At 35.9% G+C, this 14201-nt stretch overlaps 1 protein-coding gene across 5 annotated transcripts in view; it reads right to left on the bottom strand.

Moving 5' to 3' along the window:
- The window catches only part of ZDHHC21 (zinc finger DHHC-type palmitoyltransferase 21), a 68662-nt gene that overhangs the window by 42543 nt on the left and 11918 nt on the right, over positions 1-14201 (bottom strand). For all 5 annotated transcript variants that reach the window (XM_047830430.1, XM_047830429.1, XM_047830432.1 and 2 more), the window contains 3 exons: positions 9363-9560; positions 7980-8078; positions 1000-1111 (listed from right to left, as the gene is read on the bottom strand). In XM_047830430.1, the coding sequence (XP_047686386.1) occupies positions 1000-1111; positions 7980-8078; positions 9363-9516 (365 nt within the window). In that variant the 5' untranslated portion in view covers positions 9517-9560. The remainder of the gene's footprint in view (positions 1-999; positions 1112-7979; positions 8079-9362; positions 9561-14201) is intronic.

Genomic DNA, 14201 nt, shown 5'->3' with positions numbered 1-14201 from the left:
TTCTTTTTAGTCTATTACTATTATAGTTGTAAACAGATCACTGAGGTTTAGAAATTCACTTGAGAATTAATCTGTTGAAATTCAAAGCATATTTTTTAAACATCAACTATATATTAATATACTACACTATCCCGTTAATGGAATCAGACAATTTTAAGCCTTTTTATATAGTAACCAAGTGCTTCTATCTAAAATGCTTTTTTAAAAAATGCTTTTATTTTTTTCCTAATCTCAGGAAATACTTTCTATTTAAGTAATAGATTTATAGTAAAAATCAAATTTTCACTAAAAGCTTGGTAACCAAACTTAAATGATGCTATCAAAGTAAGTTATCAAAAAATATGGGGAACTCTAAATTGATCAGCATTGTCAAAGCTAAACTCCACCCTTAAGTCAACTATAGATAAATGCAGTTATAAATTTCAAAAGCCCATTGTGCAGTTAACTTTGTATATATGCATGTATGAGTGTACAAACATAAATATATATGTATTTAGATATATTTACAAAGTGCTACGCTATACTAGTTTAAATATTTATACAGAGATCCCATGCTAGGAAAACAGAATTAAATACAATATCTTGCTCACAGATTTTTGTGACAGCTTTGAAATGAGATACAATGCAGAATTCTCACAGCATTTGTTTTCAAAACGCTAGTTCTCAACTGAACCGTTTTTTAAAATATTACAAGAGAGCCCCCTATTGACCAAAAATGTTGGCAGTTCAGCAGAAGCAGTGAACTACCACTTGTACATATCCAGCATGCGTGTAATGTGCAAAATGTGCAAAAATGACTTTGAGAGTTGACAGAACCTGATAGAAAAGGGTATCCTTATTATCCTCACTAAAGGGTTTTTTTAAACCGCATAACTTTAATAACTTTTGTTTAACTGCATAACTTTAATATAACTTTTGTTTAAATATGCTAAGTCCTAAGATTTATTTTTCACTGTTTCTTTCTTTTTTCTTCCTAAAAGTAAATTATCCATTTCTTACCACGGACAGTGATGATCCATTCTCCTCACGCAGTGGCCGCAGCGGCTACAGTGATGGGATCGCTTTGGTCTCATCAAATTACATTTGTTACATAATTCCCAGAACTCCCGTTCTAGAGAAGGAAATTAAAATCCATTTACTAAAGGCAAAAGAGTACTGCTGAAATTTAGCAACAACAGTTTAGAAGACTTTATAGGAAGTCCTCCCTCTCTCTCTCTTTCATAGATAGATAGATAGATAGATAGGTAGATCCAAGAAAATATTCTTCTTCTACATCTTCACTGTAAGAGAGTTTGACATAAATACTGCTGCCCTACTCTATTAAAGTCTTATTCTGTACACTTCTAATTTTAAACACTATAATAGTAAGACGCTATTAGTAGTCAAACTAAATGATAGAAAGTAACGCATCTGGGTTTCGGATAAATTGCTATCAGTAAAATTTAATGACAAAACCCTAAAGTATAACCGGTTATTATATTTCATTTATTTTTCTTAATGTTTATTTTTGAGAAAGTGAGACAGCAAGCGGGGGAGGGGCAGAGAGAGAGGGAGAGACAGAATCCCAAGCAGGCTCCAGCCTCTGAGCTGTCAGCGCAGAGCCCAACACGGGGCTCAAACTCACGAACCGCGCGATCATGACCTAAGCTGAAGTCGAACGCTTAATCGACTAAGCCACCCAGGCACCCCAGCAAATCATTATAGTTAAACAGAATTTTATGTAAACAAATTTATTTCTAGAAATTTTATTAACTAAAAAAGAAATAATGCTGAATCCTGGTTTCATAGACTAAGAAATCAAAATTAATCCTATTAACTCATTAGAAAAACAGAGATAGCATTCCCACCTCCCAAACTTTCTATACTTTAATATCAATAAATTAATTTGGGAGTGTTTATAGGAGAGGGTTGGAGGTATTAGAATGATTTCAGAAGTAAAGAAGATTATAAGATAATTACTATTTAATGGAAATAAGGGAGTTCTTTACGAAACTCTTTCCTACAATCAAGTAGCAATTTCTTTTAAGTTGTAATTAAAGAGCACACATTTAAGTTTTGTGCCAAAAACATTAGGTTTACAGAAATAAAGAGAAAAGTCATTTGTTTTCAGCATATGTCTTTTAATGAGATCTATAAGAACTATAGGAAAGTCATCTACGAAGACAAATGCTTTATGACACAGAATGTATCTACTTAATATTTGTTAAAAGGGAATTTTACAGAATTCTTAAACCTTTTTTCACACTTAGGTTCATTTTTTTCCAACCCTATGTTTATACTACACTCTAACCTTGTTACAAGCCTGGGCATAGTAAAATTAACCTGACTCCAAATATTCAGAATGAATTATCAGTATATGCAAAGTATGACAAGCACACATATGACTAAATACCTGCTCAAGTATAAAGTTTAAATGTTTAAAAATGAAACATTTTAAATATGAGTAAAAGAAGATAATACCAGGTAGTATTCAATTTTCTAAAAAGATAGCCTATTTTAATTTCATTATTTTAGTTTAATGACAAGAGTAAAATCAATATACAAGAATTTTATATAGTGAAGTATTATGAAAACTTCTGCTACAGAAGAAATCAATAATAATAGTATCAAATTAATTGTTCCAATAATATTGAAGTTGAGAAAGTATCTTTTGCATCAAAAATTTCATTTTAAAATAAAATCTTTTCACTTCTTACTTACAGTTCTTATTTTAATGAAAACTTATGTGAGAGAGCAACACTAAAGTTTAATTTAGATACACTAGTATTCTTTGTGAGTGAAATGAAAACTAATTTATATAATATCACAAGCAGATCTCTCTTTTCCCACTTAGCCGCTGAAACAGCCAAACATCCTAATATTAAAAAACCCTGACTTCACATACTGCAAAGATTAGAGTCAGAAAGTAGACCCTCCCTGATGAGCCTATTTTCATTAAAAGACAACATAAAAACATTATGTCTTAAACCAGTGCCTTAAAATATAAATATGGCGTATTCATTATTGGTCATTTCAGCATCTGATACTTTAGACTAGTAAAATTCTTTCATAATTGAAATGTTGTAACCTCAGAAAAGAAGACAGCATTTGGCTATAGTCAGAGAAAGCCTGTAATTCTGCAGTCCAGACCACCGGTTGGCAAGCTACAGTCCACAGGCAAATCATGAGCTAAGAACGGTTTTTACAATTTTCAGTGATTGAAAAGAACAAGAAGAATTTGTGAAATGTAAAACACATGACATTTGAATTCCAGTGTCCATACATAAAGTTTTATTTGAACACAGCTAAGCCCATTCATTAACACATTATCTATCGCGGCTTTTGGGCTACAGTAACAGAGCTAAGGGGCTGTACGGTCTATAAAGCTCAAAATATTTACTATCTGGCCCTTTACAGTAAAGCAGAGTTTGCCAATCTATGGTCTGGATCATACATTTGCTTAAAGAAAGAGTTGAGCTAAATTGGTTAAATTTAAGAAACTATATAAGTATCTAAAGTGAGAAATATCTTTGAAAAACTCATTTTCACACATATACACACCTATGTATGAGAGGAACAAAGGAAAAAAATGCACTACTGTAAATATCTAGAAATTTAATTCAAGTATCATCTAGGTTTTGGCCTTGTATAGCAAGGGAAAAAAAAAATCTATCCACCTTAACCTATCCTACATATCTATAAACCATTTCTTGATCTTCTCCCTTTCCTTCTTTAAGGTTTATTCATGTTCAAATGTGACCTTGGAGACTGATATATTCTAAGGTCTGAAGACTTTTGCACTAGCCATCTAATATAAAATAAAAGCCTATGGGAAAGAATCAGAAGGCAAAATACAATTTGTAAGTGATGAAAATAAAAATTTTTAATTAAAAAAAAAAGCCTATAGGAGAGAGAATCCAGTTGCTAATTTATGGTAGCTACAGAAAAATTGAAAACTGATTTTTTTCTTAAAGGAAATGTTTAAAGGAAAAAAAAATTGAAAGTGACTTTTTTAAGGAGAGAAAAATCAAAACATAAAACAAAGAAAATGAGTAAACCTAAGTAACCTAAGTGAACATTATCACATTGTTTTGCATGGATCCTCGTGTGTGTGTGTGTGTGTGCGTGTGTGTATGTCCGTTTATTATTTTTTGTTATTTACTTAAGTGCAAGTTAGTTAACATACAGTGTAGTATTGGTTTTAGGGGTAGAATATAGTGACTCCTCACTTACATACAACACCCAGTGCTCATCCCAACAAGTGTCCTCCTTAATGCCCACCACCCATTTAGCCCAACCCCCCACCTGTCTCCCCTCCAGCAACCCTCAGTTTATCAGGGATCCCCTTAATGCTGTAAATGCATGAATAAATACAAAGGAAGGGTTTTTTTGTGTGTGTGTGTTTTAATTATCCCTCAGAGAGAGGAATAACCTCCTATTTAAGCCTTTTAAAAGACTTACAGTCATTGAGAGGGCCTAATATGCATTTCAAACCACAAAGTAATGTTTTAGGGAGAAAAATACAACTTGAGACTACCAAATCAATGCAACATTTGGCTCTTCCCAGAGGTTCCCTGACACAATCACTTGCCAAAGTAGAAAATAAATGACAGAAGTGTCTTGCAGAGCTCCTTCAAAAAGCAATAGAAGAAATGCGAGGGGAGCAAAACTAGAAGTGAATTCATAACCCTGAGCATTAATAGCATGTGCATCCCTATAGCTCAGGGTAAAATGTCAAGGGACATTATCACACAAACTTTAAATGTGCTACAGTTTGTAAAACTTAGAGGATTTTGCTCTGTAACAGGGCGGCTCTACTCAAAGTGGCTCTACTAACGACAAAAACACTGAGGTCAAACATGTAAGATAACTTGACGGTCAAAACGTTTGAGCGGCGACTGGGTGGCTCATTTGGTTAAACATCTGACTTCAGCTCAGGTCATGATCTTGGGGTTTGTGAGTTCAAGCCCCGCATCGGGCTCTGTGCTGACAGCTCAGAGCCTGGAGCCTGCTTCGTATTCTGTGTCTCCTTCTCTCTCTCTTCACCTCCCCTGCTCATTCTCTGTCTCTGTCTCTCAAAAATAAAAAAAAGTTAAAAAAAAAAAGGTTTTTTTTTTTTTAAAAGAAAATGTTCTAAAATTGATTGTGGTGGGGCACCTGGTTGGTTCAGTCAGAAGAGCATGCAACTGTTCATGTCTGGGTTACGAGTTCAAGCCCCACATTGGGCATAGAGCTTACTTACTTATTTACTTACATGCATACATAAAATTGGTTTAGTAATGGCTGCACAACTCTGTGGAAGTATTAAAACCACAAAATTGTACACTTTAAATGGGTGAATCACATGGCATGTAAATCATATTCAATAAAGCGGTTTTTTAAAAAGATCGAATAAAATCATTTCATAAAACCTGAAAGTAACATAAAGCAATATTTATATATTTCAAACATGCATGTGATTAAGTAATAGAAATTGACAATGATTTCATTTGACTATTTCATCTACACACCAAAAAGTTTAAAAGAATCAAATGCTGAGAAATCTTTGCAGAGATAATGCAACATTCTCTTATATTCAAACTGCCTCCTATATTTGGAGGGTTACAATGACACTAAATTCATTCTACTTAAAAAAAACAGAAAGGGATGTAAAATATTTTGGAGTAATTCAATTAAAACATGGTTAAAACTGTAAAAGTTCTGGGGCTTACATTTCCTTTCCTAAAGAAACCATTTATATAAAACTGCTCAACCTTAAAACAGCGATGAGTAAATGTCACTTTTTATGGCCCCAACCCTCTGGTCATGCTATATTATTTTTTCACTGTTAAAATTCTGTATTTTTTACTAAGTTAAAACCAGATTTACAAAATAATCAGGAAATCACCACAAAGCACATGACGACCTCAATTTTTCCCAGAATCAAAGCCAAGGTGAATAAAGGGCTAAATTATTAATCTCTCTATAGATACATGGTAAACAAGATGATGGAGACAAGTGTTGGGATGTCACGGTAGGTCTTTAACAACCTGCTGTGTGACAGTCTACACTCTTGATTATTCGGTCTACCTCCCTCATAAAATTGCCACGAGGATCAGATGAGAGGAGACAGGAAAAGACTCTGGAAACATTGAAATATGACGAATATTTTTTTTCAACTGGGCAAAAGATAAGTCTTCGGAACTCAGGGAAGAAAAACAGGCCACACGTCAACCGTGACCAGATAGGACGCAGACATCCAAACAGCAGCAGGATGCCACGCAGTCCTCCATCACTGGGGCCTGTCAGCTAAAGGTAACCCGGTGGTTTCACATAGTTCGTTTAGCATTCTTTTAAAACCAGTGTTTTTTAAATTTTTAATTAGCTGTCAATTGTCTTCAAATCCTAAAATTTCTCTTAAAAACCAAGATTCTCTGTTTTCTCTTTTAAAATTCTAAGATCTAAGAATACTGGGCCTACGTGACAATTTCACTATAGCTGAGTAGTGGCTGCTGTCTGTGGATATGAGATTTTCAAGTTCCTTTTTGGCCCCTTTCTCTGATTTGCAGTATCTGATACATGCAGGCGTGTGAGTGACCACGGCAAATTAAAGATTTCCTAGGAAATGGGTCATGGGTTAGGAAAAACCTGCTTCTCTAATTTTCTGGAAACAGTGGGTTTTAGAGTTGAAGTAGGCAACACATTTATCAAGATGTTAGAGAACCTTCGGTTTGGGCTGGTTGAGAAAAGAGGTTCTGTACAAACTGCAGACTGTCACCCTCCCCCCGCAAACACACGTGCACGTGTGCATGTGTGCCCACAGACCAACCTGATGGTGACACTGTTTCTATAAGTTAATAGAAACAAAATATTTGACACAGATCTCAGAAACGCTCACAGCTATGTAAACGTCAGTGTCATATCATTCCCATTTACTCATCAAACTTGCAAAGCCAAGTATGTCCCTAAATGACGGGCCGCAAAAAACAACAACCAGGGACTTAAGGAAGATTCTTTAAGTGACTTGTCACTAATCTAATTTCAGAAGGAATTAATAGGTTCCCCAATTTTTGACACACTGCAATCACCTGGGATCTTTGAAAAATATTGATACCTGGTTCCCACCTCCAGACATTCTGATTAAATTAACATAGGTGATCAGGACATTGAAATTTTTAAAATCTCCCCTGCGGATTCTAATGTGCAGCAAGTTTGGAAATCACTGAAGTACTAGAAAAAGTATTCTGGCTCTCTAATGTAGAACAAAGTCCTATACATTTCTCATTAGAAGAAAGTACAGAGAGTTCTCAAAGCTCATATGGCAAATGACCAAAGAGTGAAACTGAGGAAAGAAGGTAAGCAAGGGTCACTATCCCCAGCACGCAATGAAACAAGCAACACATTTTCAATTCATTTTTGTGGTTCGAACGGTTATCGTGCAATAAGCTGATCCTAAATTACCTTCAACTGACACTAGAATAAAATCTGTCAAATTTTTCACTGAATTGTTAGAACTTGGAAAAACACAGGCAATAGTATTATTAAACCACAAATATTGACTCTAAGCACTATTCTATTTATAATATCATGCACGAAGTGAGGGACACGATCAAAAAGATCCCTTTATGAAATAAAGATATATCAGGTAATTATATATCACTCACCAGTGTTTACCCAGCATCTACCAAATGACAGAGACAGGCACTAAGGATACAGCACCGAACCGAGGAAGAAAACGAAATAACAAATCTACACCCTCACACAGGCTATACAGATGTAGTGTGGGAGGCGAGAAAAACAGGCAAACAAGTAAACTACACAGAAGAGTCAGGGAGTGGGGGATACAGGAGTCAGCTGGCATTTGCAACTATAAAGAAAGAAATCTAGAACGTTGACAGTTGAGAAAAGACTTGAGAGCTCGTAGGTGACATGTAATTAGTACATACTAAAGGCTATAAAATGCATTCACAAAGATAATAATGCAGGTATAGTCAAACTGACAAATCTGAAGAGTATCGTACCTCCATGTGGAATCTTAGGGTTCTCAGGGAGTCTTCCTGGGTCAGTTATTGAGGCCCTCACTAAAGCAACCAGACAAAATATGGCAATGCCATAGAATACTTTGAAAGAAATAAGAAAGTTAAGTAAGTAAATGAGGCATTTATTCTTCAAAACATTTTATCAAGAAGCATATTTAAAGTTTAAATGTGTATTTTCATTAATGCCATCAGGATAATTTTCAAAAACTAAAATGGAAAAGTTAAATGATCCATTTCATTTCATTCATCAAATAATACTGCCACGAGGACTTTCTCAAACGTATTATCTTTAAATATTATTTTGCATAATAACTGACAAACTTGTTATAAATCAGATTTTTTTATTAACAAATTCCTTGTCAATAACGGCATAAATGAATGGGTTCCCTTTTAATTACTACATGTACTATATGTGACAGAATCAAAGCAGCATTTTAAAACCTATCCTACAATTAAACTTCTTCATGCCTCCAACTGGTTAGCTTCAAAATTACCTTGAGTTAGTGACATTCGATTGGTCCTTTCAATAGATCTTAAAATATTTACATAATGTGAAAATAAAGAATCTAGAAATTTTGAGTTTTTAAGAGTAACTAGAAAAACAGCAGTAAGGAAAAACAGATCCATTCATTGTAATTCTGCCTTTTAAATGAATAAAAAATAGGCATTTGGCCGAGGTGGGGGCGGGGCTGTGAAGAGAAGGCAATGCACCTGTAATAGGAATCTTGGTCTGAGCGCTAACCCCAGGGCTGACTGCATGGTACCGATCGGTTTTATCCCTTGTACCACAGACAGCGTATCACCCACAGCACTTGTGAGGTCAAAATGACATAATGTACAAGGTAACTGTAAATGCCATCCATGTACATGTAAAATATATCATTTTCAATCTTATTCTTTTCATCATAAGCAAGCCAGCACTAAATGAACTACAGCAGAAAATCATTATCCAGAAGTTCAAAGCATTATCATAAACAACATCGTAATAATTTTTGCATCATGAAATTCTCATTTCTGTAATATACACCATCTTCATTCTGAAAACGCCTTCCACATTTGAAATAAGTACATAATAGAAACACATTAAAAATACACAGACACACACAAAATAGCAGTAATGTGCCAGTTTCATTTTAAACAAAATGACCTTCATATGTTTTGCAGAGTTAGATATGGAGATGACCACATTTATCTAACCCTGCAAAATAGAGAAAAGCCAGTCTTTTTAAAACTTCCATAATTTAGTAAATAACATGAATAACACCAATACTAAAAGAAAGGTTATAATAGTGGCACTATACTCCAAATACATTCACAATGAGAAAATTCGTTAATAATATAAAGAAATAAAGATCAGAAACTTACTTATTATTAATATGCCTGGAATATGTCCTTCTTCATAGTGAGGAAAGAGGACAATTTTGGGAATTAAGACAATATTGTATAACCAGACAAAGACAATCAAACCCATGCAGCACCAACCATGTGGGTCAACAACAAAGTGAATCCGGAGACCCATTTTGCAGTCCTACAACTGCCTGCCAACCCACAAGGAAGACGACCCTAAGGAGAGGTAAGAAAGAAAAAAGTTACTTATATAGGAAAAATTATTTGACTAAAACAAAACTACGGTCCTGGCAACTATAAAATGACGTGGAGTTTTCCTTGCATATTTCTGACAAAATGAAACACACTGGAAAACAGAACTTTCAGGACATTCAAGTTTCATCATAAGTTTCACATAATTTAATTCTGGCTCCCACCATGAACTGCTATCATGGGAGCGTAAACTGGCAATACCTTCTGAAGTTAAACACAAGTCTGTCCCGAACCCCGTAATTCCATAGGTTAACCCAAGACAAATGAGACACAGGTCAAAAGATATGTGCCAGATTTTTAGGAACTTTTAATCGTAACACTAACAGATGCTCACACAAGTCAAAATAGTGGTCATCTTGTGGTGGGAAGGGTGTTTACTAACTAGAAAAGGACATAAGGGAAACTTTGAGGGGCTAGTAATGTTCTGTATCTTGACCTAGGTGGTGCTTCAAGGGTACATACACATGTAAAAATTCACGGAGCTGTACACTTAAGATTTGTGCAATTTAGTTTAAGTCACAATATAACGCTTAAAAAATCATTTTAAAAACTTTTAATGAAAAGCGAAAAGGAATTACAAATTGCCAAAAATAGTTAAATTCATGGAACGAAGCCCAACTAATCTTCTTACTATCAACTCAAGAAGACTCCTGTTTAAAATGCTGGCAAGGATGTGGAGAAAGGGGAACCATCTTGCACCACTGGTGGGAACGCAAACTGGTGCAGACACTCTGGGGAACAGTATGGAGGTTCCTCAAAAAGTTAAAAATAGAACTACCCTATGATTCAGCAATTACACTACTTGGTATTTACCTAAAGGATACAAAAATACAAATTCGAAGGGAGTACATGCACAACAATAGCCAAACGATGGAGGGAGCCCAAAAATGTCCATCGACTGAAGAACAGATAAAGAACATGTGGTGTACATACATATACAATGGAATATTACTCAGCCATCAAAAAGAATGAAACCTTGCCATTTGCTATGACATGGAGAGAGCTAGAGTGTATTATGTTAAGCGAAATTAAGTTAGTCAGAGAAAGACAAATGCCATATGATTTCACTCATATGTGGAGTTTAAGAAACAAAACCAAGGAACGTGGGCAGGGGGGTGGGGAAGAGAGAGGGCAACAAACCATAAGAGACTCTTAGAGATAGAGAACTGATGGTTGATAAGGGAGATAGGTGGGGGATGGGCTAGAGAGGGCATGGGTATTAAGGGGCACTTGTTGGGATGAGCACTGGGTGTTGTATGTAAGTAATGAACCACTGAATTCTACTCCTGAAACCAATATTGCACTGTATGTTAACTAACGAGAATTAAGTACAAATTTGAAAAGAAAAAAAAAAAAAAAGGAGACCCCTATTTAAATGGGGCTTTTTTCATATGAGTGTTAAAAATATTTATGGTACCAAAAAAGTGATGTAAAATATATCCCTACCTTAGTAGATATAATTTATAAGCTTAAACAATAAATTACTATATAAGGTCAAGGGGGGGCACCTTTTATAGAAAATACAATGGAATAACACAATAATAACCAGGACAATGTTTCTCAAACCTGTAAACAAACCAGAATCAACTGAGGAGCTTTTTAAAAATACTTATTCACAAGCCTCATTCCAGATCTACTGAATCATAATTCCTTATGGAGTAAAGCTCAAAAACCAATAAAAGGGTTTAAAATGCTCCCCAGGTGTCTCTGATAGAGCTGACCGATATCGAGGAACAGCTGATCCAAAAGCTTCCCTAAGACTTCAACATTAGGGCAAGGAGTTGAACTCAGTTCAACAAATTTATTCACGGAGCCTCCACTCTATACAAGTTATTATAGATACAGTGATGAACGAGACATTGCCTTTGCTTAAAGAAACCAATAGCCTAGTGGGGGAAAGAATCATAAGATTTAATAGAACATGCTAAGTTCCAGAGATGTGGACAAGAGGTCACCAGAGGCATAGAGGATGGAGACTAGGTAAATTAGGGCAAGACTTCCTGTAACTGGTAAAATATGAGTTCAGTTTTAAAAGATGAGTAAATGTTACCCAGGGGCACCTGGGTGGCTCAGACGGTTGAGCGTTTGACTCTTGATTTCGGCTCAGGTCCCGATCTCAGGGTCATGGGATTGAGCCCCTCATCAGGCTCCACACTAAGTGTGTGGAACCTGCTCAGGCTTCTCTCTCTCTCCCTCTGCCCCCCTTCCATACTTGCTCACTCTCTCACGCATGCTCTCTCTCTCAAAAAATTAAGGGGCCCCCAGGTGACTCAGATGAGTGTCTGACTTTGGCTCAGGTCATGATCTCATGGTTTGTGAGTTCAAGCCCCAGGTCGGGCTCACTGCTGTCAGCCTGTCAGTGCAGAGCCCACTTTGGATCCTCTGTCCCCTTCTCTCTCTGCCCATATCTACTTTACCCTCTCTCAAAAAATTAATTAAATTAAAAATTAAAAAAAAAAGAGAGAGAGAGAGAGAGAAGTGACAATACTGCAAACAGAAGGAAGAGCAGGAGGTATAGACGACAAAAATTGTAGGCAGTGTTACAAACTGCCATCACAAATCATAAAGCTCTCAGTGGAGAGTGAGTGATGAGAAGTAAGGGGCTACATCATGGCATAAAGACGCCATGTTACAATGCTGAGACCTCGTTCTTAGGCACTGGAAAGCTACTGAAGCAAGGAAGTTAGCATAATGACATTTACACTTAAAAAAAAAATTATCGACGCTCTAGTGTCGAGGATCAAATTAGAGGTCAGTCAGGCTAAGAAAGGGCAAAAGCCAAAATTAGGTTTGGAGAAGAGATCAAGTGAGGAAACAGTTACAACCATCCCAGTAGGTTTTACTAATTGAATGGATATTAGGAGTTACAGAGGAGAGAGTCCAGAATGACTCCCAGATTTTCATCCCTTACTATCATCAGATGAAGAGACTCAGGGTTCCACCCCTTTAGAGGTCTTGCCAATGTTCTTTAGGAAAAAAGATTTAGGATTAGCTCATTTTAAAGTAATACCCTGATCCTCTCGTCCTCAGAACATGCAAATACTGGAGCCACAGGAGAAAAGGCAAGAACGCAAATATAACACAACCCAACTGTTTAAATCAGATCTGGTGGAAATTAGTCCTTACGTATGAATTCTAAAATAGGAAAAAGTGTCCAGGCCCTAAAAAAGTAAAAGTTGAACTCCATTACCTTTTAATTAGAAAATTAAAAGACCTATCAGGATCATTAAAGTGAGGAAAGTCACAGAGTACACTGGGTATCGTCATTTTAAAAACCGAAGGAGCTCAAATACAAATGATATGCTGTCTACGTAGTTAAAATGAGAAACATTAAAAAGAATGTTTATTTTTAAAGTCTTGCCAACCATCAAGTGCTAAAAGAAATGACAGAAGGCTCTGTTTCTCAACATGTTCAATATTATTAACTTCATGTACCTTCTTTCTTGCAATGTTTCAGTTCCATTCGGGACTGGAAAACAGACCATGAATTCCAATAATTACAGAGAACAGGATACTTTCATTACTTATTTCTAAATTTATTAATATTAGAAACGGAAAAGCAGACAAGCCAGCAAAACAACCAGCAGAACTGTTACTCATTCATTTTTTTGAACTGTCTGTAGTCTCCTCTACCAGAAAATAATACATTTTTTCTTGCAAAAGATTTTTCACAACTGAAAATACTAGATACTGAAAAGTACAGTTAAGTGTGTCTTTTCTTCCTGCATGTAAAAGATACAGACAACAAGCTCTAAAAGCATAAGCATCCCCAAGGAAAAGTAAGCCAAGGATAGACAAAGAAAACAATGAATGAGATGGTGAATGTTTTTTTTTTAAATACCTGATAAGCGAAAATTAGTGCCACATAAGCCTTACAGCTAGACTGTCCAGAAGCAAACAGCAGTCTTCCCAGAGCTCCAAATCAGGTTACAACCAGAGACACGTAACTGGCAGAGTTGTAGGGTCACTCCACTCGCTTAATATCCACCAGGCGTGGCTTCCGGCTGAACAGAAACTATTACGCATCCTGACCCACAACCGAACTGAACACACTGCTGCTGTTCGGTCTCCAGGGTGGCATTCGTAAAATACTTTCATTAGCTATAGAGATTCGAACAGGCTAATTGGTACATTAAATGGGGAGCTCATGACTCAAACTTTGATGTAACTTAGTAGACCTACTGGTACTTCAACATTTTTGAAGATGGCTATCTGGTAACTCGACTTGAGTGCCATGACTAACTTCAATAATGATGTAAATTACTACCGCACAAACTTTTTTAAAAGATATTATAATTCAACTCTAATAAACCAGACTACATAAATATTTACAACACTCAAACCATTCTAGTAGGAAACCACCTTTCTTTTCTTGCCTTTTCAGGCAACTAAATTTTACCATGTATTTTCCTCGGGAAGAATATTCGAGTCACTCGGAAAAGAAAGGGATTTGGAAAACTATTATATGACAGAAAATGATAACATCAAAATGCACATTTCAGAAAATGATAAAAATTGGCCAAAAGTATTTACAGGAAACCTAGAAATGTGAGCTCGAAACTTCTAGTTTTATAGGACTCTCCGCCTCAGCCACTGGTCTTATGA

Source organism: Prionailurus viverrinus, chromosome D4 (genome assembly GCF_022837055.1).
Source record: "Prionailurus viverrinus isolate Anna chromosome D4, UM_Priviv_1.0, whole genome shotgun sequence".
NCBI lineage: Eukaryota > Metazoa > Chordata > Mammalia > Carnivora > Felidae > Prionailurus > Prionailurus viverrinus.
This window is presented reverse-complemented; position numbering and strand designations above follow the sequence as displayed.